The sequence below is a fragment of the Moschus berezovskii genome, chromosome 6 (genome assembly GCF_049115385.1).
Source record: "Moschus berezovskii isolate FMDL1 chromosome 6, NW_MosBer_1.0, whole genome shotgun sequence".
Taxonomy (NCBI): domain Eukaryota; kingdom Metazoa; phylum Chordata; class Mammalia; order Artiodactyla; family Moschidae; genus Moschus; species Moschus berezovskii.
In genome coordinates this window covers 43,673,346-43,699,475 of record NC_142465.1, presented here as the reverse complement: position 1 = coordinate 43,699,475, position 26,130 = coordinate 43,673,346, and the positions used below count along the sequence as shown (strand labels likewise).

General features: G+C 37.1%; 1 protein-coding gene across 2 annotated transcripts in view; it reads left to right on the top strand.

Annotated features, from left to right (window-relative positions):
• The window catches only part of PDZRN4 (PDZ domain containing ring finger 4), a 401,748-nt gene that overhangs the window by 361,292 nt on the left and 14,326 nt on the right, over positions 1-26,130 (top strand). For both annotated transcript variants that reach the window (XM_055394719.2, XM_088836970.1), the window contains 2 exons: positions 16,144-16,242; positions 18,693-18,755. In XM_055394719.2, coding sequence (XP_055250694.2) covers positions 16,144-16,242; positions 18,693-18,755 — 162 coding nt within the window. The remainder of the gene's footprint in view (positions 1-16,143; positions 16,243-18,692; positions 18,756-26,130) is intronic.

Here is a 26,130-nt window from a genome sequence, read left to right as displayed (position 1 = left end):
GCTATGGTTTTTCCAGTAGTCATGTATGGATGTGAGAGTTGGACTGTGAAGAAAGCTGAGCGCCAAAGAATTGATGCTTTTGAACTGTGGTGCTGGAGAAGACTCTTGAGAGTCCCTTGGACTGCAAGGAGAACAAACCAGTCCATTCTAAAGATCAATCCTGGGTGTTCATTGGAAGGACTAATGCTAAAGCTGAAACTGTAATACTTTGGCCACCTCATGCGACGAGTTGAGTCACTGGAAAAGACTCTGATGCTGGGAGGGATTGGGGGCGGGAGGAGAAGGGGACGACAGAGAATGAGATGGCTGGATGGCATCACCGACTCGATGGACATGGGTTTGAGTGAACTCCGGGAGCTGGTGATGGACAGGGAGGCCTGGCATGTTGTGATTCATGGGATCGCAAAGAGTCAGACACGACTGAGCGACTGAACTGAACTGAACTGAACTAGAGTAACACAAAAGGAATAGAAAGAAAAGGAAAATCATTTTATGGGCAATGGTCAATTATCTGTAAAATAGGAAAGTTGGAGAATACAATATTACTCTGAAGACCTAAACCAGGCTGATTGACACAATGGTAATCCATTAAGCAAGCTAGGAAGAAGATCAGAATTGTGGAGTCAGTAAGTCTGACATATTTGTGTGGATTTGGCCCTATGATTAACAGAACTTCAGGATCTAGCACTCGATAACTGAAAAGCTCTATTAAATTTGGGGCATAAAATAAACAACCAAGGCTTAGTGTCTGTGTCTTCTTTTGATGGAGATAAGCCATTTGAGCTTCTTACCTACACAAAGTATTTTTTTGATGTTTGGGTTTAGTTTCTTCTTTCTCCACTGAATTGATCAAAATCCTTTTTTTCCCTTGCTTTTTAATTAGTGTTTTCTAGTAAATAAGACAGTCGTATAAAAGGGAAAGAATAGAGATCTGTGATCTTCCATGATGTACAGAGCACCCATTTGTTTTCAACGATTAATATTAGTTTTTTTAAATAGTGTTTATTTTTCTAAGTACATACTTATAGAAAATATAGTTGGAAAACAAGGATATATTAAAAATAAAAGAATCATGGTTATAATAATAGTTACTAGAGTTTAACTACTAACATTTCTTCCAGGAATTTTTCTTTGAATACAAGAGTAACAAAAGAAAAACAAAAGGGGGATGATTATGTGTTATGTAAATTTGTGTCCTGCTTTATTATTTAGTGTTGTATTGATCATTCCCCATGTTACGAAAGTTCTCCAGAGTCTTACTATTCTATCATTCAGATATCCCCTTATTTATTTAAGAAGTCTTATATTGTGTACATAGAGGACATTTATGATACTTTACTATTGTAAATTATGTGATAGTGAACAGATGCTGATATACTTCAGATTAATGTTGATGATTCATGCTTTTGTATGTAGTTACCAAATCAGGCTACAGAATACATAATGCAATGATGGAAATTAATTTTCAAGTGGTCAAAATATCCAGAGCGATCTCATTAACAACAGAGATCATGTCTACTTTTCAGAAGCCCATAGGAAAAGAAGTTCTTAAAGCATTTGGCCAAATAATGTAAAATATTTTAATAAATAAATAATTTAAATTGATCTGATCATTATTTATTTAAATATCTATCCAGTATGATAAAATACTACTGCTCTAAATTCCACAAACTGGCATCATGGTTACATAAATATACAAGTATACACTGTGTATGAGTCATTGGGGAAATTATACCATCTACAATAAAAACTGACACATATGTGTGAGACTATATGCATTCTTATGAAACTTTACAAGCTCAGAAAAGTCCATACCATTATTTATTTGCATCTAAAAATAGATCATAGGATAAAATGTGATCAACATTACAGTTCATTGTTAACATGGATCATATAGGTATAGAATGACCAAACTTAGAAAATGTGTATACATGAAATTATACCTGCAAATAATGTTATGTACATTTTGAGAAAGCTGCTCTAATGTTTAAAATGTACATCCCTCCCAAATGAACTTTCTCCTTTCCAAGAATGAAAGTGTTAGTCATTCAATCATGTCTGAGTCTTTGAGACCCCACAGACTGTAGCCTGTGTTCATGGAATTCTCTAGGCCAGAATACTGGAGTGGGTTGCCATTCCCTTCTCCAGGGAATCTTCCCGACCCAGGGATTGAACCCAGGACTCTCACATTGCAGGCATATCCTTTACTATATGAGCCACCAGGGAAGCTATTTCTAAGAATGGGTATTTCAAAATGCATACCTTACTTCTTGATTTAAGAAAAATAATTTTTAAAAAACTCGCCAAGTTATCTTGAGCTTTTGGAGAAAAAGTAAAAATGTTGAGTAAAAATGCAAAGCTTTAACTTCTACATTTTAAACCTTTTGATATATTTCATAACAGATCTCTTTTTAGGGTTTAATTTCCTCAGTTAGCTCAGAAATCTCTATGGAGGTAATGTGAACACATTTGATTATATTAAAGTTCTACTTTACCAAAGAGGAAAAAAATAATTTGGGAACAATCATTATAACTTTCCTGGGGTCTTGACAGGTTTAAAAGTCTTGTGCATTTTCTTGTTTTGATGACCACAGGAAAAGCTCCCTAGCACCCACTATAAAATAGCTTAGACAAAAAAATCGCAGTCATAGCCCAGTGCCTCATTAGAAAAGCCTGTGTTTCCTGCTCCAATAACCAGCTGATGGAAATAAAATTCATCTCGTCAACAGGTTTATTTATTTCCCCTCTTCATCTGCTTTGTTAATCTTCCTTTTATGTTTCCTTAATAACATATGCTGGAAAAGTTCCTGAATGCTTTTCAGATAAAGAGAAATTCTGAGAAGGACTGACAAATTTCTGTTGTGTCAACATAGGCACGGGCGTCTCCCAGTCTGGAACTCAATGTATAATATCTGAAATAGATAAATGTACATTCTCCTTTTCTCATTCATTAAATCAGAAGATATTTGGGTCTACTAATTGGTTTTAATGCATGTTATTAGAGTTTTATTGCCAGGATAATAAAGATGCAATGCATTTCATGTATCATAACAGACTGGCCTTAAAAAAATCACTAGGAAATCTGGCTCCAAAAAGAAGGGATAAGAAAGGAAAAATCTAGAATCTGTGCTAACAGATAAATTCTTTGAACACTTTGGGATAATGGCCAGTGGCAAACCATAGAACCTATCAAATATGAAATAAATGCTGAAATCAGGATCAATCTGTTACCTACAATTAATCACTATATATTTAAAAAGAAATTTTTTATTATTATACCCTGTCATACTAATCTGGAGATGTGGGACATCAAACATCTTTTCATAATTAATCTTGTGGAACAAGTTGCTTACTAAGCATAGGATGCTTGAATAAAGTACCATATCCTTGAATGATCATGGTAAGGCAGAGGATATGTTAGTTTTTCTTAGTTAGAAGAAAATTTAATTCATTATCATATTTTCAATCAAGGTCTCAAACATTAGGTATAAAAATATAATAATATTAAAGACTTTTTCCTTTGATCCACTTCCAGGAACACAAATTTATTCTATGTTTTACAATGTAAAATACTCATAGTTTTTGTGTAAGGTTTGCAATTTATTTCCCTACCTTGAAGAAAACAGTGGGTTTACACTATTACTAGCAAAAAAAAAAAACTATATTGCATATCAGCATATTGTTCCAAAATGGAGAGTGAAAAATGGAATATTTTCTGATAAATTTAGATTAATATCTCCATTCAAGTTCAAAAAAGTAGTTTTTGCTATCATGCCCCAGATTATTTCCTTTAAGCTCAAGTTCACAATGGAGCTTCCCAAGTGGCACTAATGGTAAAGGACTCCCCTGCCAATGCAGGAGACATAAGAGTTGTGGGTTCAATCCCTGGGATGGGAGCATCCCTTGGAGGAGGGTATGACAACCCACTCAAGTATTTTGCCTGGAGAATCCCACAGAGAGAGGAGCTTGGAAGGCTACAGTCCATAACGTCACAAAGAGTTAGACAGGACTCAAGTGACAGTATACATGCACTGAAGCTCACAATAAATCTACCATCTCTACTAAACTCTATGCCCTTTGGAATGGCATTTTAGCCCTACTCACCAATGCCAAATATACACCTTCTTGGATTTTCTTAGACCATAGCCCTCTAGCTTTTCATTCTGCCACTTTGTTCTTAGCCATATATACTTGTCAAGGGATAGGCAATGTCTCAATTCCTGCACTAAATATTCAACAGGTCTTGCATATTTTAGCTCTTAAATGACATCGTTTTCTCTTAGATAAAGCACTGATAACTCTTAGTCAACCAATGTTGCTATTTATAACCTATTTCAGTCCCTGTTTACTCAGTTAATTTTTAAGTGCTCCTTAGGATCATTTTGTGAATGTGTAGATTATAATTTTACTCCTTTAATATGCTCACCATACTACCCAGAAATAGCTATAGTTGTCTTATATTTAGGTAAAAGATATTTTGTCTTTCTCAAGTAAATGCCTGCCTCTTCAAAATGATTTCTTTTTTACCCTGAAACAGCATTTTAGGTCTCCTTTACTTAAAACACAGCCAGACTGAAAGCATGATGGTAAATGTTACCAAGAAGCACAGTCATTGCCATGACACATTGGTTAACCGTGGCCTTTTCAACTGTTTACTTTTCAGAATGCACATGGTTAATATCAAAGAAAGGCTGTTAACACTTTCTTTTGAAAAAGCTAGTTTCAGCAATTCAAAGAAAAGATAGTTTACAATTGCCAGGAGTAGAGATACACTCAGAGAAGGCAATGGCACCCCACTCCAGTACTTTTGCCTGGAAAACCCATGGATAGAGGAGCCTGGTGGGCTACAGTCCATGGGGTCACTAAGAGTCGCACACGACTGAGCGACTTCACTTTCACTTTTCACTTTCATGCCTTGGAAGAGGAAATGGCAACCCACTCCAGTGTTCTTGCCTGGAGAATCCCAGGGATGGGGGAGCCTGGTGGATTGCCATCTATGGGGTCGCACAGAGTCGGACACAACTGAAGCGACTTAGCAGCAGCAGCAGAGATACAGTAAAGACAGCAGGACCAGGTGAAACACATGCTATGAAAATGGCAATAGGTATTTTGAGGCTTTCAGAGAATGAACAACACTTGTGTATGAAATTTTAGTGTGCTGTTTCTTCTTTTTAAACCTGCTGTAGACACAAAGGGTTGAAAGAATACTTCTAAAAAAAAGTCAACTCAAGCCCTTCTCTGCTAGCACACTGATCCAGTTTGCTGCTGTTGCTGTTCTTCACTCACTAAGCCATGTCCGACTCTTTGCGGCCTCATGGACTGCAGCACACCAGGCTTTTTCATCCATTATTTCCCTGAGTTTGCTCAAATTTGTGTCCATTGAGTCAGTGATACTGTCTAACCATCTCATCCTCTGCTGCCCTCTTCTCTTTTTGTCTTCTATCTTTCCCAGTATCAGGGTCTTTTCAATGAAGGTGTTCTTCGCATAAGATAGCCAAAGTATTGGAGCTTTAGTTTCAGCATCAGTCCTTTTCCAACCCTAAATGAACATTCAGGGTTGATTTCCTTTAGGTCTGACTGGTTTGATCTCCTTGCAGTCCAAGGGACTCTCACAAGTCTTCTCCAACAACACGATTCGAAAGCATCAGTTTTTCAGTGCTCAGCCTTCTTTATGGTCCAACTCGCATCCATACATGACCACTGGAAAAACAGCTTTGACTATAGGGATCTTTGTCAGCAAAGTGATATCTCTGTTTTTTAGTACACTGTTTAGGTTTGTCATAGCTTTCCTTCCAAGGAGCAGGCGTCTTTTCAATTTCATGGCTGCAGTCATGGTTCACAGTGATTTGGAGCCCAAGAAAATAAAATCTGTCACTGTTTTCAATTTTCCCCTTCTATGTGCCATTAAGTGATGGGACTGGTTGCCATGATCCTTTTTTCATATTGAGTTTCAAGGCAGCTTTTTCATTCTCCCCTTTCACCCTCATCAAGAAACTCTTTAGTTAATCTTCACTTTCTGCTATTTGAATGGTATTATCAGCATATCTGAGGTTGTTGATATTTCTCTCAACAAGCTTGATTCCAACTAGTGATTCATCTAGCCCAGCAATGATTCTGTTTACCTTACAGCTAACATCACTGGTCAATCTTATTCCTGCTTCCACACATTTCACCTTCATAGCCCACTTCCATCAGCTTCTCTCATTTCTTGCAATGATTTTCCCATCCCAACACACTCTTCTCCATGCACACCCCAACTTACCGTCCCAGATGAGAATCACTCAAGGAATAATATAAGAACCAACATGATAGCAGTTATTAAGAGTGATTGAATAAAAGTTAGGAGACTTGGCTTCTATCTTAGCTCTGCCACTAAATTATCGGGTGAATGTGGGGAAGTTGTTTCTATTAATAAAAGTTGGAGGATAAGTTAAGTTGTGCCTAGAATTTCCTTCCAAATAATCCTGTGAAATAGATTATGATTATGTTAATTTTCTCAAAACTAATCTGTTTTGAAAATAAAATAGAATAAATTTATGCATCTACCTCAGCTGAATGTTAAAAAATCAATTCCTTTCTTTCAGTAGTCTTAGTTTCATAATTCTTTGCAGTTTATAGATCAAACACTCTAAATTTTGCATATTGGCCTCCCTCTCCCTTTTCTGCACAGTATTTTTGTCATGAGACCTTTTAGAATTTGATCCTAACTTAACTCTCTGGCATCCTCTCTTAATATTCCCCTCAGCACCCTTTGCAATAGCTGCACTGAACTTCTCACCCTCTGCATGAAGGTAGCTTCTCTCTGGAACTTTCCCTCTTTTGGCTCATCTCTTGATGCTTGCTCATCTCATCTATCTTTTACCATGTATGTCTTTGCACTTTTGTGAGTTCTTTATGTATTTAAGCCTCTGTCTAGACAATGAGCTTTTAAATCATTATTGAACTATAAGAGTGTATTGATTGAAAAACCAAGCTTCAGAGTAGAAGAAAAAAACCTATGTTCAATTTCTGACTCAGACAAATGGTTGCTAAGTAACCTTAGGTAAGTTACTAAATACTGATCCTGAATTGTTTTACATGTAAAATGAAATTTGTAACATCTTCCAATATCAACTGGGACTCTGATCCAAAAAACAGATCACCCAAAACAGATACTTAAGGGGAAAAAAAGAGATGTATTAATTTTTGAGTTGAAAATTCCAGAAGATCCTGTCTCAAGCATAACTTGATCAAGGGGCTCAAATGATGCCATTAAATTTCAATCTTTCTCCATCTTTTGGCTTTTACCTCCTCTTTGCTGAATTTATTCCTAGGGTCTACATATTGTGGGAAAATGAAGATCTGAGCTGCTCCTATGATCTTGTAGGCTCAAGAACAGGAAAGACAAGTGTTCTTTTATCAATAGTTTCAACAAAAGTTTCAGGCCTGATATTGATGGGCTTAATTAAACTCTATCAAATATACATTCTTAAAATGATCATTACAGTTAATGAATAAAATACACTCATTGACTGATATCTGGGTCACATGACTGCTCCCAAAGCTGAAATCAGCATTGAACAAACAACCAAATAAAGAAAGAAGAAGGTGAAACTCTGTACAAGAAATATGGGTTAATGTTTCCAAAAAGAAAGTAATTGAACGCTGGTTGGATCATAAATAACTATGATGTGCTATAGTAGCCTGTCATATTTTTATAAAACTAAATGTGACATTATTCCCAAAACACTTATCACAATGTTTGGTATATAAAAGTTTCCAGTGCTAAATGTGGGCCTTGGTACATAGCAAGTGTTAAGAGAGTATCAGGTGAATAAAGTGAATATATCTAAATGTGCTAGAGAAATTCTTAGAATTAGTACTTTATAGTTAGTTTTGCTTTATTTTTCCAGCTCACTCTGATTATTTTGTTGGCAGAGATTATAAAAGAATGTCACATTTATTGTTTGAACAGTTTTCTGAATATATTATACTTAATTAAATGCAATTATACTGAGGTACAAATATGCCAAAGCAATTACAGTCTATATCCAACTTCACTATAGTAGTTAGCTCATCTGAAAGATGCCTGTGGGACTTCTCATAGGTTCCCAGATTTTGCTGGCATTAGGAATGCAATGAAGATGGCATGGCACTGTCCTCAAGAGTTTGATTCACATCTAAGGCTTGTGGGATATGGAAAACACTACATAAAATACCTGCTTATAAGATAGTAAAGGGAACAGACAATAAAAAGTAAGCAATCTAATAAAATACAAATTTGCTAATAAAAAGGAATAAATAATCACAGTTGTCAGGAAGTTTCTAAGCATCGGTGAAATTTCTGTAATGAATTTTAAAGACCCTGCTATAGAAAGAGTGTTGGAGAGGGACAGGATATTATTTAAGCAGAAAACAGAAAAACAGGAAAGAGTTATATATGGAAACAGAGGAAGGAGATGTTGAGAACTGAAGTTGACTCCTTCAATTAGGACTTGAATCTCAGCTCTGCCTCTGACCTAACTACATGTCTCTGGGCAAGTTACTTATCTCTATGCTTCATTTTCCTCATTAATGAACTAACAATAATAATAACAGTGTTTAAGGACTGATACAGTTGGCATTCAAACCCTTACCTTCTCCTCCATGTGTTGATAACATTCCCCACTTGTGTTCTCATCTCTCAACCCCTACATATCATGGGTCATGCTACTGCTGAAGCCATTTTCCAAGCTGCAAATCAGACTATGTTAGTTCCTTTTCAGTTAGTCTTCTTTACTTTTTTGCAGATCTAATTACTTAATACAGTGCAGTCATTTTTCCATGATCTTGCCACTTGTCCAGTTTTACTTTTCACCATGAACTTTCACCCACTCCAATCTTCAACCCTTAGCTTCACACACATTAACTACTTAAAGCTCATCTAACATATCATGCTTTCCCTATCTCTGTGCCTTTACATGGTCAAGGTTCTCTGCTTGGGAATTCAGCCTTGGTGAACACCAAGTCTCTTCTATTATGTCTTCCAAGTTTTTTTTATTTGATTCTGTCAGCAACCCTCAGCCTAGAGTGGATCATCATTGTTGTGGATGGATGGATCCATCCACAGGATGGATACAGGGTGGATACAGATGAATTTAGATTAGTATACTGAGTGGAGGGAAGATGTAGCAGTTTCCAGCTCATGGTTTATGTTTTTTCCCACAAAGTGTGAAATAGAATGATTGGCTATGCGTTGAGAGAGAGAAGACACCATAGCAGAGTTGTAGAGAAAGCGGGTGCAAAATACTCATCTGGGAGAGTGCAAAGTTGAAGTAATAAGAATCTCTTAGTATCCTGTGAAGTATGAGGGGAGGCCATCAGCTGAGAGTGGGCATATTTTATTGGAAAATTTATGAAGAGCAGCTTCACAAGGGAAGCATGTGGGATTGTCGACCAGTGTTGATGGCCCACTTGAGGTTTGTGGGAGTGAATTTACAGTGAAAGCAGTCCATGTGGTCTGCACGACTGTGCCTTTTCCTCCAGGTCCATACTGCAGCCATTTAGGTGAAAACCCAAGGGAGTGAACAGTTGGGCTTAACAGTGATTGACTTTTGCTGGGTGACCCCGTAAAGGCAGAGAACAAGGAGGGGGTTGTGGAATTTTAAAAGAGTATCGTTACTAACTGCAGTTTCAAGCTGGGCAAGGAGAGTGGAGAGGGCATAAGGGAATTATTGATAGTGAAAAGTCAACTAGTTCAAGGTCCCCTGAGAGAGCACAAATGCTGGAGTGGGAATGGAAGAGTATCTGAGCTGATCAGAGAATGAAATGCTGAAGTGGATATTTTATAAGTAAACCAGCTATGGAGATAGCATTTTGGAGTAGTCTTTCCATAGATTGGTATGATATGTTGAATTATTTTGATGGAGACCCGCCAAAAGCTAACATACAAATCACAAAACATAGACAAAAAATAACTATGGATATTTAGCATTGCTGCCATTTATAAGCTAGTAAATGATCATTTAATGTTTTGTTCAATTCTCAAGTGTCAACTCTGAAAAACCCAGGGTTACAAGGTGAACTCTATGATCCTAATATCTAAAAACAAGTTCAGCTTTCTCAAAAGGCACAAGCTCAAAATAAGGGAAAAAACACGTCTGATGTAACCAGCATGTTTCTGTGGTTTCCTCCCTGTCTTTGTTCTTTGATGTAGACAGAGCAGGGCTGAGTGAAAGCGCATTGAAGGGCCGGTGTGCACGAAGCTGGCCTGACTCTATAACTGACACAGCAGAATGATACAAACCACTTCTCACACTCACCTTGATGTTAAGTTTCCCATTTCTATTCCTGGTCCAGATTTCATGACATGGGCTCAATTACTGGCCTCATGAATCCATTCCCTCCCTCAGTTAAAATTATAGATAAAATTAAGATCTTTTTCTTTGTTAAGGTATAAAATTTATTCCAAATGGGTGATTTAAGACTTCCTAAGGCGATTCAGAGGCCATGAGAAGGAGACAGTCTGGGGCAAGGAAAATGTGGCACCTTTATTTCTCAAAGGATCCAGAAAGATAAAGTCTCTAAGAACAGGAAACTGGGGGTTAAATACTACCTATATTTTGCAACAATATCGTCAAGAAGGGAAAGTGGTTGAGTCCTCACCAACCATTCACTTCGTCTCAGTGGTGAGCTAAAAGGTGTCAATGTAAAGATAAGACTCTGTGTTTCACTTTTATCCTAATGTCTACAAAATGTGATTTTGTTACTAGTTGCAATAATTTGTTATAAATGTTTGGAGTTGAGGTGTCTAAACCTGAAATGTGACAGCAATTTGAGTATTTCAGGAGGTTTTTTATTTCTTATTGAACTTTATACCTGATTTTCACTATCCAGGAGATAGTGAATCGAAACGATTTTTCCATAGTAGAGTATCTAAGCTTCTCATGGATGTAGAGGTTAAAGTTTTCAGATTTCCCACTTAATTCATTTCAAATAAAGATCTTGTTGGTACAATTAAGTGTGGTACTTCAATAATTAGTAATCAACATTGCAAAATTTAAGATAGTTATATATGATTAATGTGAGAGTTGGACTGTGAAGAAAGCTGATCGCCAAAGAATTGATGCTTTTGAACTGCCGTGTTGGAGAAGACTCTTGAGAGTCCCTTGGACTGCAAGGAGATCCAACCAGTCCATTCTAAAGGAAATCGATCCTGGATGTTCATTGGAAGGACTGATGCTAAAGCTGAAACTCCAATACTTTGGCCACCTCATGCGACGAGTTGACTCACTGGAAAAGATTCTGATGCTGGGAGGGATTGGGGGCGGGAGGAGAAGGGGACGACAGAGAATGAGATGGCTGGATGGCATCACCGACTCTGTGGACATGAGTTTGAGTGAACTCCGGGAGTTGGTGATGGACAGGGAGGCCTGGCGTGCTGTGATTCATGGGGTCGCGGAGAGTCGGACACGACTGAGCGACTGAACTGAACTGATAAAATAGTGGATATGTTGTCTTATGGGGCTTGCCAGGTGACTCAGCTGGTAAAAAATCTGCCTGCAATGTAGAAGGCTCCGGTTCAATTTGTTGGTCAGGATGTTCCCCCTGAAGAAGGGATAGGCTACCACTCCAGTATTCTTGGGCTTCCCTGGTAGTTCAGATAGTAAAGAATCTGCCTGCATTGCGGGAGACATGGATTCTATCCCTGGGTTGGCAAGATCACCTGGAGGAGGGCATGGCAACCCACTCCAGTATTCTTGCCTGGAGAATGCCCCATGGACAGAGGAGTCATGCGGGCTACAGTCCATGTGGTCAGAAAGAGTTGGACATGACTGAGCAACTAAGCACAACATAGCACATGTTGTTTTATAAATAAAAAGGAAATAAAATTAAAAGAAAAATATGAACACACTAGACCCCATCTCTGGATTGTCAATTGGTATCGGTGGCCATCCGTCTAGCCCTGGTTTTCATTCTGACTTGTGTAGTATTTGATTGCCGTGCTGTGCTAAGTTGCTTCAGTCATGTCCGACTCGGTGAGCCTATGGACTGCAACCTGCCAGGCGCCTCTGTCCAGGGGATTCCTCAGGCAAGAATACTAGAGAGGGTAGCTGTGCCCTCCTCCAGGAGATCTTCCCGACCCAGGGATCGAACCCATGTCTCGTGCAGCTCCCACATTTTAGGTGGATTCTTTTACCGCCGAGCCTCAGAGGAAGCCCCGTAGTACTGATTGCCTCTGAATTTTCTCATTCATGCCATGGACTTCAAGCTCTCTAGAGTATAGAAACAATTTGTTTAAATTCACATTGTTGTACAGCAGAAACTAACACAAGATTGTAAAGCAATTATACTCCAGTAAAAGGACATTGCAGGCAGCCTCAAGCCTCAGATTTTCCAAGAGAATTCCACCTAAAAAGCAAAAGTGTGTTTATTTTTTTTAACTTCCTTGTTTCACCTGAGACTGAATCATAAAAATATAAAATTTTCACAGCATTGTAGTGCAACCAATTTATGTAAAAACCCCATTCTTTCTATGATTCAAAGGATGTCTCACAGTAAACTCTACTAACTTTAATCTCTTACTCCACCCTCAACCTCCATAATCAATTTCTCATAGGATTAGATAATATGGCATGATTTTTTAAGGGATTATACATATTCCCAGAATGTAAGATCTTAAAGCACATTTAAGCCAAAATTAATGTGGTTTCACCAGGTGTATGAAGTGATTCTTCCACTCTAGTCACAAATGCCTTATGGATGGTTAGCAGTGCCATCCAAGCGGGCTTGGCTTTGATTTGTAGATGCCCAAGAATTGTCTTCGCAGAGAAAATGTACAGAGATAGCATTTCACTTTTATGTTTTCCATCAAACACCTGCCTCGTGACAGAGGGAAAGGTATGAAAGTTGTTAGGGAAAACATTCTCTATTACCAGGAGGTTGTTTCTTCAGAAGTCAGAGGCTTGTGTGCACTGTGAGGAGAATACTAAATGAAACTTGGGCTAGAAGATTCCTTTCAGATAAGCAGCCTTTACAATGCCACCTTTGCCTCATACAAACAAAATGGTCTACAGGTAGCGGCTTATAAATTATTTGGTCATAGAATTAAAGAAACTTTGATTCTGAAGTGTATGCTTCTGTGTACCAATATGAAATATGTAATACCTGAAACATTCCCAACCAAAGAAAGAATTGCAAATCCACTCTTGAAGCTGGTGTTAGGTGGTTTGTGGGCTGCAGGAAATCTCACTTGAGTCTTCTTCAGACCCTGGAATCTTACTTCCATAATTTCAGTCCTTTGAATTAAGGCTTGTAATAAGAATTGTATGCTCAGTCTTTATTGGTGTAAACCAAACACTGGATGGGACAACATTTAAAAAAATTATTAATAATGATCCCCTTAGGAAATGTTTTGGAGACGGCAATGGCAACCCACTCCAGTACTCTTGCCTGGAAAATCCCATGGGCGGAAGAGCCTGGTGGGCTGCAGTCCATGGGGTCGCTAAGGGTCAGACACAACTGAGCGACTTCACTTTCACTTTTCACTTTCATGCATTGGACAAGGAAATGGCAACCCACTCCAGTGTTCTTGCCTGGAGAATCCCAGGGACAGAGGAGCCTGGTGGGCTGCCATCTATGGGGTCGCACAGAGTCAGACACGACTGAAGCGACTTAGCAGCAGCAGCAGTAGGAAATATTTATCAATTTTCTTTATCGTTCAAGAGCTACTTGTGAGATAATGGAAGATGATACCAAGGGCCAGATTTTGATAGGAGGTAATTAGGATGACAAACCTGAATACCAATGGCTTCCTAGGTAGGCAGACCTTAGGAACTCCAGGAAGCTAAAGAAATAGAAGCAGGGTGTCCAGTATCTTAAAAGGGCAGGGGAGGAGATGCTATTGAAAACAAAGGTGCTGTGGGTAACTTCGAGACCTGCTTCACAATTTTGCTTAGGTTCAATATGACCTCAGTTTCTCAGATCTCCATTTCCTTGCAATTCTTATTAAATGGCTTGCAATATTGATATTGTATGGGTGATTTTGCCCTTTTTGCTTTAATAGATAGGTTCCATTTATGTATATTTAGATATACATCTTTTAAACAAACACCGAAAACAATAGTACACCATTGAGAGTGCAGAGAAAACACTGAGAAAAGGAACACTTCCCTCTAGAGATGACTTCCCACATTGTGGGGTGTTTCTCTTGTGCTATTGGAAGGACAAAGAAAGTCAATGGATTTCAGCTCCCTGCTTGCTTTAATTTTAAGTTTCTACTCTCATCCCATAAGTTCTTTATGGGATGCTTAGATTTCCTTGTAGGCCTCTTAGGAATCACAAACTTCTTTACTCCTTAACTGTGTATACTTCATTGCTGTAATTGGAGCTCTTTTGTTGTTGTAATTCCTTCACAATGTTATAGTTTTAGTCAAGTATTCTTTCCCTCTGGAGAATTAATTGTTGCCAGTTTTGAAAATGCCCTTCGTAAGTGTATACTTTTTACTTCTGGTGATAAAACATGTCACTGTTTGCTATCTTTCCTCTAGGTGAAAAGAGTTTTGTTGTTGTTGTTCATGCCATGCCTTTTTTAAGCCCTGTAGTATGATTTAGAGTATCTTTGCCCACCAGCTGGAAAGTCAGCATTGGTCATGGTTTCATGTACTTCACCAATTTGCAGTACATGTCTCAAGATGCAAGACTTAAATTTTCTTTTATTTGCTGTTAGCTGTGAAATTGTTGGTCACTGGAGCTTATGACAGTCTATCCTTGTTAAGGATTTACCTATGGCAAGTAGAAACTTATGGTTTGTAGTATGTCGTTAAAATAAATGGTTATTTTCCAATGAAAAGTCCTTCTCTGAAATGCAAAGTTAAAATGGAAGATACTTCTTCAAATGTAGCAGCATGTACTGGAAATATCCTCTAGTTTGAAATTGAGTGAGTATTTATTTAGTCCTGGTAACTACTTGAGATAATGGATACTACATTAAACTTTATTCCTTTCATTCACATAAGCACACACACACTCAATACATGCACACAAAGTCTATCTCCAGTTAAAGAGGAAAGGTTGATTATTGGTTTACAAAAAACGACAAACACTCAGACATGTTTTGAAATAAAAGTCATTATCCTTCAACCAGCATGGACTGAGTTCCCACACTGAGACTGTCCCTGTTCTAGGCCCTAGTGAAAAAGAATATTAAGAAAGACAGACAAATTCATAACTCCCACAAAACCTGAGTTTTAGAAATTTGGTATAGATTTGGTCATTTCTAGTTTAAATTTATTCTTATCTTCTTCATCTGATTATTTTCTAAAGGGCCTTATATGCGCCATCCGATAGGAACACGTTCTCCATGATAAGAGCGCCAATTGGTGTTTTACTGTTTGGAATTATGCAATTTATTCTAAAGTCATCTGCTTCTGAGAGCAGTACAAGTCTATTTCATTATATAAAAATGAAATACACTGAAATTTATTATTATTTTACTGAACATAAATCAGGAAATAGATTCAATATACATTACCTAAGGACTGACATTTCAAGCCCCTTAGCCATGTGTTTCAGTAAATGTGATTCCTTGTTCATTTACTGCTGCATTTGGAATCATTGCCTCTGCCCATATGACTGTTGATGTCTCTCGCTGCAGCCTGGATGAACCCATTTTTTCCAAGGCTGAGAGAGTTGCAACAAGATAATAGAAAACCTTGGCCTAGCTACACAAAACTCTGATTATCATCATGAATAGAACTCAAAAGAAGAACTGATGCAGAGTCCAGTTCATCTTTTTTATTTTATTTTGTTTTATTAAAATAGAAACACAGGAACTCTGAATAGTTTTATAAACATTTTGCTACCTACATTGACATTCTCAAGAATTTTCTTAATTCCACATTATTGATTTATACATATTTTATTTGAACATCATTTGTGAGTTTTTTAAGTTTTATGATTTAATGCAAAAAAATAATGATAATGAAAATTTAAAATGTTGTCCTGATCATACAGATATATATGTTGGGAGTGAATTTTGAGGATTTTTGTAACATACGTTAATTCAAATATCAGGTAATCGTTATGAAAACATCCCAGGATGACCCAGAGAATATCAGTGAGTTCTGCATCCTGCTGTGGGATTTCTCTCTGAGATAAATGTCGGTCTCTGTGTTTTCCTCCCAGGAGGTCGAGTTGTGTCGTGTTAGCAGTCAAGAGAAGCTGGGTCTGACAGTCTGTTACCGAACGGATGATGAAGAAGACACCGGCATTTATGTCAGCGAGGTAAGAAATGCCATGGAAGAGAGATTAGGGGAGGCAGACGGCGAGCAATGGAGTGAAATGACTCACAATGAGAAAATCCTTGGGAGGCTTGAATGTGAATAACTGGCCATGTTCCAGTACTTGTCATTTTCAATTAAAGAAGTAAATTATGTTGCCCAGGTAATGTAATTATTATCAGCTTATTTAATGTGGATGCTTTCATGCAGAATCCCAGTAAGAAAGAGTGCAAAAATGATAACATTGTCTAAATTTGAATAAAGTCCCATAAGTATGCAGGAAGTCAGGCAAAGTTTTTGATCAGCAAGCATTTGTCCTTCCATTCCTGCTGTGGGTTTTATCTGACTTGTTAGCAATCGCATTAACTAATTGTTTTAAATCTAATATTCACATCTAATATTTTAAATCTAAAATCTAAATATTTACTAAAAATCTAATATTTTACTCTGCTGAAGATAGATAAATTTGAGTATCATATCCAAGAAGTGCATCCATTTGTTTGTTTTATTCAACCACATAATCACTTTCAAAAAGTGAGGTATTGACTCAGGGAACTATATTCAATATCCTATAAGTTACAATGGAAAAGAATATGAAAAAGAATAAAATCAACTATACTTCAATTTAAAAAGTGAGGTACTTAAATGTGAAATACCTTCAGTGTTAATTATTTTGAAAAAAAGTAAAACAAAGTTTATTATTATAGGTGATTTTTGAAACTCCAAAAAGAATCATTTTATGAGAAGTAGTAAGGTATTATGTATGTACATATGATTTTAAATTACATATGTACATGAAAGCACATCTGTGTATATATGTATATGTGTTATCTAATTCCTGTATATGTATATGTATACACACATATGTGTGTGAAATCATGCATGTTATATGTTTGTGCATGAACCCAGAGGTTAAACAAACTAAATACTAATTGCTCTCCTGTGCTATTTCAAATTTTCTTGGCCATGACCTTGAAAACATTACATAACTTACTAAACTTCAGCTTCTTTAACTAGAAATGTAGTACAACAATGATTTTAATATGGCTTTTATAGAGGTTTTTAGACTAGGAAAAGATAATGCACTTAGAAAATTATGAAACTCTATAAATATAAATGTTAATCTTTATCACTTTACCAAAATATCTACTGACTGGTTCTTACCATGAAAAAATCTCCAGAGAATATTTGACTTGCCTATATACCTCTTTTAAATAAACGACTATGAAAACCCCTCTGATTATGGTGAGGAAGTATAAGACAACATGTGCAGAATTATCTTTTGTAATAAGTATGGAAGTATAAATACAGAATTTTAATATTAGCTTGATTATAGTTCTGAGGACAAAGTTTTAGATTGTGAATGGCTTCTAAGTAGGATACAATTAATTAGTTATCCATCATTTCCTTCAGGTAAGTCTCTGTTTACTATTTATACATGTCAGCTTTGGAACTTTGCGTTTCAGGAATAGTAAGAAAAGCCACAGGAACAAAACATATGTACTTGAAAAAAATGTTTCCCTATACATCAAACATGTAATTATAGTGTCTTTTGTTCTTGACTGATCACTTAAAACTCATTTATTGGGTGGCGCAACCTAATTAGAAAGTAATATCTAACATCTGGATAGGATGGATCAACCTTATGCTACACTTGAAATATTTTACTTAAAGGAAAAAAAAAGGCTTTGCTGGAATAAGCTCCAGTAAATGGTTGGAAGCCATCATGTGAAATGTGTGCTAGATGAAATTACCTCCAGTGAACAGTAAGTCATCACTCAAGTTTGGCCAATTAAAGTGTGGATAAGCTTTTAAAAGAGCTTTAAATATCTATTTATTCTAAAATAAATGACAGTTAATATACTTCGCCCTACATGTAAAGTAGTGTCAAGTAATAATCTGCATGGGTAGGATTTTTTTTTTCACTTTTTGAGCTACATAGATTATATAAATTAATGTGATCATAACACAGAAATCCCTTTAATAAGTATGGATTAAAGAATATAGCTATCAGGTTTTCTCAGACAGCTAAGGCAGGATTTAAAAATCACCCTAGCAGAAAGTACATTTCCTGGGTCCAGAGAATTCTGGTATTAACATCATCTGAGGATCATGTCAGCTGAAAACAACGTCTGACAGTTGGGATACAGAAATGAGTGAACAGATGTAAAAAAAATAAAATAAAAAAGGGGGAAAGGACAAAAGGAAGAAATAAAGAAAGAGAGGGAGGGAGAGAAAAGTGGTCTACAGATCAAATTGGACTTCATTCTCCTTAATTTTATTATGATTAATTCTAAAATAGCTCATTAACATTTTTAGAATGAGTTGACAGAGAAAAATTTGGCATGCCCTCTAGAACTCAATACAAAAACATGAACCATATTTTTTTTTAAAATTTAAGCTTCTGGGGACAGTATTGCATATCCAGTTGACACTGTGTCCTCTCCCTTACAGGTAGATCCAAACAGCATTGCTGCCAAAGATGGCCGAATTCGAGAAGGGGATCGTATTTTGCAAGTATGTGGTGCAGTTTTTTTCTCTAGTTTCCTTCTATCTGTCCAACAGCTTTCATTTTATTTCACACCTTGAAAAATATTAGAGAAAAGAATTTCCCTTTGTTTCTGAACAGTAACAACTATAAAACTGAAAGCTATCATTCAAACCTTTTTTTAAAAAATAATTGATAGTGCCATTTATTAAGGATTATTAGCTAATAATTTTAGTAAGACATAATCTCTGGACTCAGATACCTCAACTTTAGCTTCCAGCTCTATCACTTACTTGGAAGCTTTAATCTCATTGTAAGGCTGTTTCCTCATCTTAAAGAATGAAAACAGTAAAATATATTGTGGCAAAGGTTAGATGTGATTAAGCATGTGATGTGCTTAGTGAGTAATAAGTACATGGCCAGAAACAAGTGTATGGTGTGTAATAAGCATGAGCTGCTGTTGTTACTGGCATCAGCAGCATTTATTGCTGCCTTTTCCACAGTAAATTAGGTAAACAGTGATCCCAGTATTCCATTATGATGAAAGTTTAGAAATATGAAGTCTTAATTATTTACAAATGAGTTGCTGAGGACAGGTGGAGGACGGACATGTGAAAACACAGAGATGGTCTGAATTTCAGTTTAACAACAGAGATGGTAAGCACCTTATGGGAGGTGTGTAGACTGGAAAGAGTTCCAAGCCAAATCAGGAAAAACCTTGAAAGCCAAAGTTTCTATCATAAATCTTCTTTGACCCTCTTTGTCACTTCTGAGTCCTTTCCCATAAAGAGTGGCTGCAGGAAGACACACAGCACCCCAGCTCTTGTATCTAATTTAACCCAAAAAATAAGAACAGAGCCCTTTGAATTTTGCTTCAGAAAAAAAAAAAAATGAAAGTGTTAGTTGCTCCATCATGTTCGATACTGCAACCCCATGGACAGTAGCCCACTAGGCAACTATCCATAGAATTCTCCAGGCAAGAATACTGGAGTAGCTTCCTATTCAATTCGGTTTCTCAGTTGTGTCTGACTCTTTGCTACTCTATGGACTGCAGCCTGTCAGGCTCCTCTGTCCATGGAATTTTTCAGGCAAGAATACTGGAGTGAGTTGCCATTTCTTCCTCTAGGGACTGGAGTAGGTAACCATCTCTTTCTCCAGGAGATCTTCCTGACCCAGGGATAGAACCCTGGTCTCCTGCATTGCAGGTAGATTCTTTACCGTCTGAATGACCAGGGAAGCAGATTACACCTGTAAAACAGGAAGGAGGACTCAAATGACACATTGAAGAAGTTACAACCTGTTGATATATTCTGTAAAACTTTTAGTTCTTGTATCTATCATTCCCATTTCTCCTTCTTAGATATGAACCCCTGAAAAATATTTCTTTTGATTCCATAATTTGAATTCAACACTCTACCTGGAACCAGGGCTTTAAAATAAACAAGCTGCCATGGCAGCCTTTGGGGCACTCCCTGTGTAATTAGGAAGGCACAGATGATGACAGTACAATGTGGCACTGTTGTGAGAAAGTTGTGCCGCACCAGAGGGCTGTCCTACTCAGTCTTCTGCTGTTTCCTTTCCTTTCTTCAGGGGGACACTCACCAAATCACACCACTTCTCCATACTCTTTCCCTTCTCAAGTGAGAGTCCACAGAACTGCTTTACATCAGGGACCCTCTACTAAAGCTCCAACTAGGAAAGAACTGGAGATTATTCATGGTCCCACTAGTTCTCAGGAAATTTCAAGAATATATAATTTCAACTTTAGTGAACTCCTTTGTGATTAAACAGAATGGGATATGTCTGTCACTGGATAATTCAGGGGCAGGAAAAGTGAATCAAGAAGTTAAGATTTAGTCTTGTCTGCTACTCTATTTTCAACATCTCTTTCACACATATAAATAAATAAGGGGATGAAACCCAGATATTCAGTAGAGAGAGTGACAGAATAGATGGAGGAGTAAAGCTTTAACTATGTATCCTCGTAAATAAAAAGCATATTATTTTAGTGTGTCATCCGGATAATGAAGCTTCAAAAATGTTTCATTAGTATTTGACTTATGAATCATTTTAAATGTGTTGTTTACTTTGCTAATATCTTCAATTAAGTAAACTGAAAAGAATGTAACCTTCCTTTGATGCTGAGGGTCACATCATACCCAGCAGTCACCACCCAATGCTATAATGGAGTAAAATGCTCAGTGACTGAAAGGTCTGGAAGATTGTGTGCTCTGATATTAAATGATCCTCGTTGGCTACTTTTTCTGTGTTTGGTCATTTTCCTCATGCTGTTACCAGCTGTTACCAGCTGTCACTCTTTCCTCTCACCTTCTACTCACCACACCCCATATTCAATACTGCAGCCTCACGGACTCCCTTCCTAGTTTCTAGCTCACCACACCCCAGATACAGTTAGTAAAATACAGTTAGATACACAATACACAGATACAGTTAGTAAAATGGCATCTGCTAGTTCTGCAGGTAGAGTTCAACAGATGTAGAGTACGTGTGTTTCCGTAGTTGCGTACCACATGTTCTGACACTTCCTTATTTTTGGCTATATTGTGGGCAGTTAAAGTTATCAGATAAAAATTTTTCTGGATAATAAGGCTTTCTGTAATGGAGCTTGTTCATTGAAACAGCAGCAGGATTGATAAAGTGCTGTGGTTTGCCTGATTAGTTTATATTCAGTGACAAATATGTCACATCTAATGAATAAATACCTGTCACTTAAAAAGCCTAGAATTCAATTCTATCTGCACACACAGAAAACAGAGTGTTTTTTTAATATACATATATATTTATGTATACAATACATACTATATACACACATATATTTTATATACATATACATATATATTCCATGTTTATATACATCACATTTTTTAAAATTAATTAATTAATTTTAATTGGAGGCTAATTACTTTACAATATTGTAGTGGTTTTTGCCATACATTGACATGAATCAGCCATGGGTGTACATGTGTTCGCCATCCTGAACCCCCCTCCCACCTCCCTCCCCATCCCATCCCTCAGGGTCATCCCAGTGCACCAGCCCTGAGCACCCTGTCTCATGCATCGAACTTGGACTGGCAATCTGTTTCACATATGGTAATATACATATACATCACATTTTCAAAAACCTTTTTTGTACTGGGGTATAGCCAATTAACAAACAATGTGATAGTTTCAGGTGAACTGCAAAGGAACTCGGACTTACATATACATGTATCCATTTTCCCCTAAACTCCCCTCCAGTCCAGCCTGCCACATAACATTGAGCAGAGTTCCATGTGCTATAAGGTAGATCCTTGTTGGTTATTCATTTTATTTATTTGTTTCTTTTTTTATTTTTTCAAAAACAATTTTAGGAATCTTTACTTAAAAACAACCTTATCTTAAAATGGAGTAACTTTGGTTTTACGAGCAGCAAGCAAAGTACAGAAGCAAAAATGCATTACAGGAGCATTAAGTTCTACGTTAGGTCATAGCATCCAATCTGAAATCACACCCATAATATTTTTCAGGCTATCTGGGAAATAGTTATTTCCCAGGATGTCTTAACCATAGCTACTCTATTTTGACTTTTAATTGTAAAAAAAAAAAATTTTTTTTTAATAGCCAAAGCAGATTTCACCATTAATGACGTCAGAGTTTTTCTAGGTATGAGAAGATGCAAGAATAGGAACTCATAAAACCTTTTTCTGAAAAGATCTAACTATCTGAAGGCTTGTTCTGCCAGTTTTTTTGTTTTTTTTTCCAGAGCACAGAGTGCCTCATTCCTGATTTTCACCCTGAACTTCTTTCAGGGGGTGTTGAAGGTCAGCAGCTTGCAATGGTCATGATGTAATCTTTGTAGAGGCAGCTGGCAAGGACCAATTTCCAGTCAGCAGGGTCCCTTCCCGCGGTGCTGGGAAGGCTCATTCCCAGGTCTAGGGAAGTGATGGGCCACTCAGTGTGCTAAAATTGGAGCAGGCCTTGCAAGTAGCAAAAGTCTCTGGACCACTGTCTTACTAGCCTCCTGGTCCAGGAAAATATTTCCTCTTGTTGCTGTTTCCCATACCCAGAGTCACATTATTACAATTATTGATCTCATATGGAATTGTCAGTTCAGCATTATATCACAGGCTCAGTGAAACAAGTGACATAGAAAATAAAAAGAGTCTTAAGAGTGATGGTAAAATTATATTAAAGAAAACCATGACAAAATTGTACTCATAGACAAATAGCTCCTGTGTGGCTGGTAAGGAGATTATGGGATACATTGTAATGAACAATTAATGACTCCTTTCCCAGGGAGATGAGAGTAGGAGAAAGCGAGGCTATCTTCTCATCCTTTAGCTTTCCTGGCTGGCTTTGATCTGAATGAATCTTGTTAAAGCAATTGTGATTTTAATTTCCTGTTCACAATGACCTAGGTATAGTACCTCTATGGCTCCGCCCTCATTGTGTAGCTAAAATTTTCTAACTGTAGGGCTCCGTGGACATGTTAGAGGACCTTCCTCAGCAGCACCACACACACACACGGGTATTCACACAATATTGGTAGAAGGTAGGGATCATACAGAAGAGAAATTCTGACCCACCTTCATGAGAACACATTCTACCTCTCATGAGTTTTTTTCTCTGCAAGCGCTTGACAGTCTATTTGCTGTGCTATTGCTACAAACTGATTGTATCAGATGTGTTCCCAGAAATTAATATAGGTAAGTCCTTTAACAAAATTGTAGTGCTGAGCCAGAGAGAAAAATTAAAGACACATACATGATTGACTATCTAAAGGAAAGAGTGCTCTATTTTCACATTCTCTTTGGCATAGTAAGCATATAGTATTCCATGTAAGTAGATATTATTTTAATCTTGGCCAGAAAAGTCAGTCATGTTTCTAAGGATTATTCCCTGACAAAACCCTGCAAAAGCTCAACAAAACAGTGGAACAGTAAGACCTCTAATCAGTTCTTTCTTTCTCTGCCCTAAACTGGTCCTTAGCATTTCTTCCTACTCTTACTTGCTTTTTTTGGAGAACTGTTTTCCTTCTATTTCTATTTGTTTCACCTCTGTATCTCTATGCTTCCTTTGCCTTCTTTTTCGCAGTGAAATATCAATATATTTGGCATAAATCTTTCCTCTTTTGCTTAGATTTTTGGGTTTTCAAATAAGAAATTCTACCACCTATAGTTGGTTGAATGCCAAGAACTTTAGTTGCCTAACTGCCCACAGTACACTGACATGAAAAACCTAAAAATTGTCATATTTAAACAAAACAGAAGCTATTTGAAGACACTTCTAGACTTCTAAGTTTTTACACACATTCACATACTAAGTTGCTTCAGTCATGTCCGACTCTTTGCTGCCTTATAGACTATAGCCTGTCAGGCTCCTTTGTCCATGGGGTTCTCCAGGCAAGAATACTGGAGTGGGTTCCTCCAGGGGATCTTCCTGACCCAGGGATTGAACACTCATCTCTTATGTCTCCTGCACTGGTAGGGAGGTTCTTTACTACCAGTGCCACCTGAGAAGCCACACACACACACACAGTCACATGCATGTACAGGAGGTTAGGCCTAAAGTGGGATTTTGGCTGATTTCTCTTTGTAATTGCCGCAACTCTCTTCTAAGCCAAGATAATATCCATTTTGAAACTAATGTTTACATATGCCCATGCACAGAAAATGAGATAGATGTATTATCTAGCTGGCTTTTTTTAAATTTATAACAGAGTTACATATTACCTTCTTCCTCTTTTTTCCCCTCTCTTGTCTTGAAATGGAAGTCTTCCATTAAATAGTGATGACTCCATTCCTCATCTATGTCCTCCCTTTGTTTGCTTCACTCTTTCTGTCTGCATGGTGTTTCCAGGCATAGGAAGCTGTTTTCCCACAAGCAATCCTTCAGCTATGAGCCATCATTTAGGAAACAAAGCAAATGAAGGTGGAAAGCTCTGTTTCCATTCCTCAAGTCTTTTCATTCCATGAGAAGAATCTTTGATGGAACATATGGCTACATTCTTTGTCTCAGTATCAATCTGAGTATCAAACTAATGTTCTAAGTACAATGGTCTACTAACCAGGTGGCTCAGGTGACCTTTATTTTAAAAAAGAAATAAAAATTGCATGTTAATGCCAGTTCTCTGTGGCAAATTTATTTCACTCCACCTATGATTCTGGATGTAAACTGTTTCTACAAGATATGATCTATCCTCCCAAAATAAGGACATAATGCCCAGACTGGAGATCATAGCTCTGGTCATTATGAGTTCACAGAGGAGATAGAAGAATATCAACTATAAAGGAAATCAAACTCAGCCATAGTGTTTCTTGATGACCTTCTAAATACATATGAGATAGATATCTCTTAAGCTAGAACTATGTTTACTATTGTGGATTACATTATTATGCAAGAATTTTAATATATTTGCTTTGTTTAGAAGAAAAGAATCTTTCTGAGGGATTAAATATAAATAATCATAGTAATAACAGCAACAATACCATTAAGGGTAATATATACCAACCTTGTATACAAGTCACTTATTTAAACCTTTCCCATATATTAACCCATTTAATCCTGTAACGGTCCTCTGAGAGAGGCACTATTATCTGCATTTTAATAGAGAAAAACATAATAGTAACATTAACATGAATGAAGAGTGTTTAGATTAATGGTAAGTAAAATTTACATGAAGAATTTGAAAGTGAGAAAAAGTGAGAACTGCATTTCAAATTTTTCATAAAAGTTTAACATAAATTGTATGAGATCATCCAACTCATTCTTCTTAGGATCAGTGTGCCTACAGAGGAGGGAAGGAGAAAGACTAGATGCAGAAGAAGATAGACACACAGACGCATCACAGACACACTACAAGAATTACTATGAAAGGGGTGCAAGCCCTCAAAGCTCAAAGAAAGAAAACTTTTCATATTATTATTTTTAAACTACACACAGGTGGGGGGAGTAATCCTCCAGGGCCAATTTATGTTTATCTAAAGGAAAAAAGGCGTTGGACCCAGTACAGAAATAGCTTTTCAGATATATATTTACAAAAACAAATTAAAAAGTAAACTACAACATATCCTTCTGGGTCATTAGTCCCCAATTTGGAATCAAAGTTTTGCTTTTTTTTTATTTGATAAATTTTATTTGAAAATTGCAAAAAGAAAAGAAAAGAAAATAGATTTGAAAGTTACAAAAGCTGAATTTCCTGTCCACACACACAAGTGAAAAACTGAGGAGCTATTCATTTGATTTCAGTAAGAAAATACGCATGTGGTCATGTGATTTTTCCCTCCTTTGACTATTATTGTCTGCTTCCTTCATACTAAATATGAGTCTGTAAGGAGCATTGATTGTAGTGCATTATGTCTGTCTTCATGAGTCAGCCAGAATCCCAGAGACCCACAAGAAGAA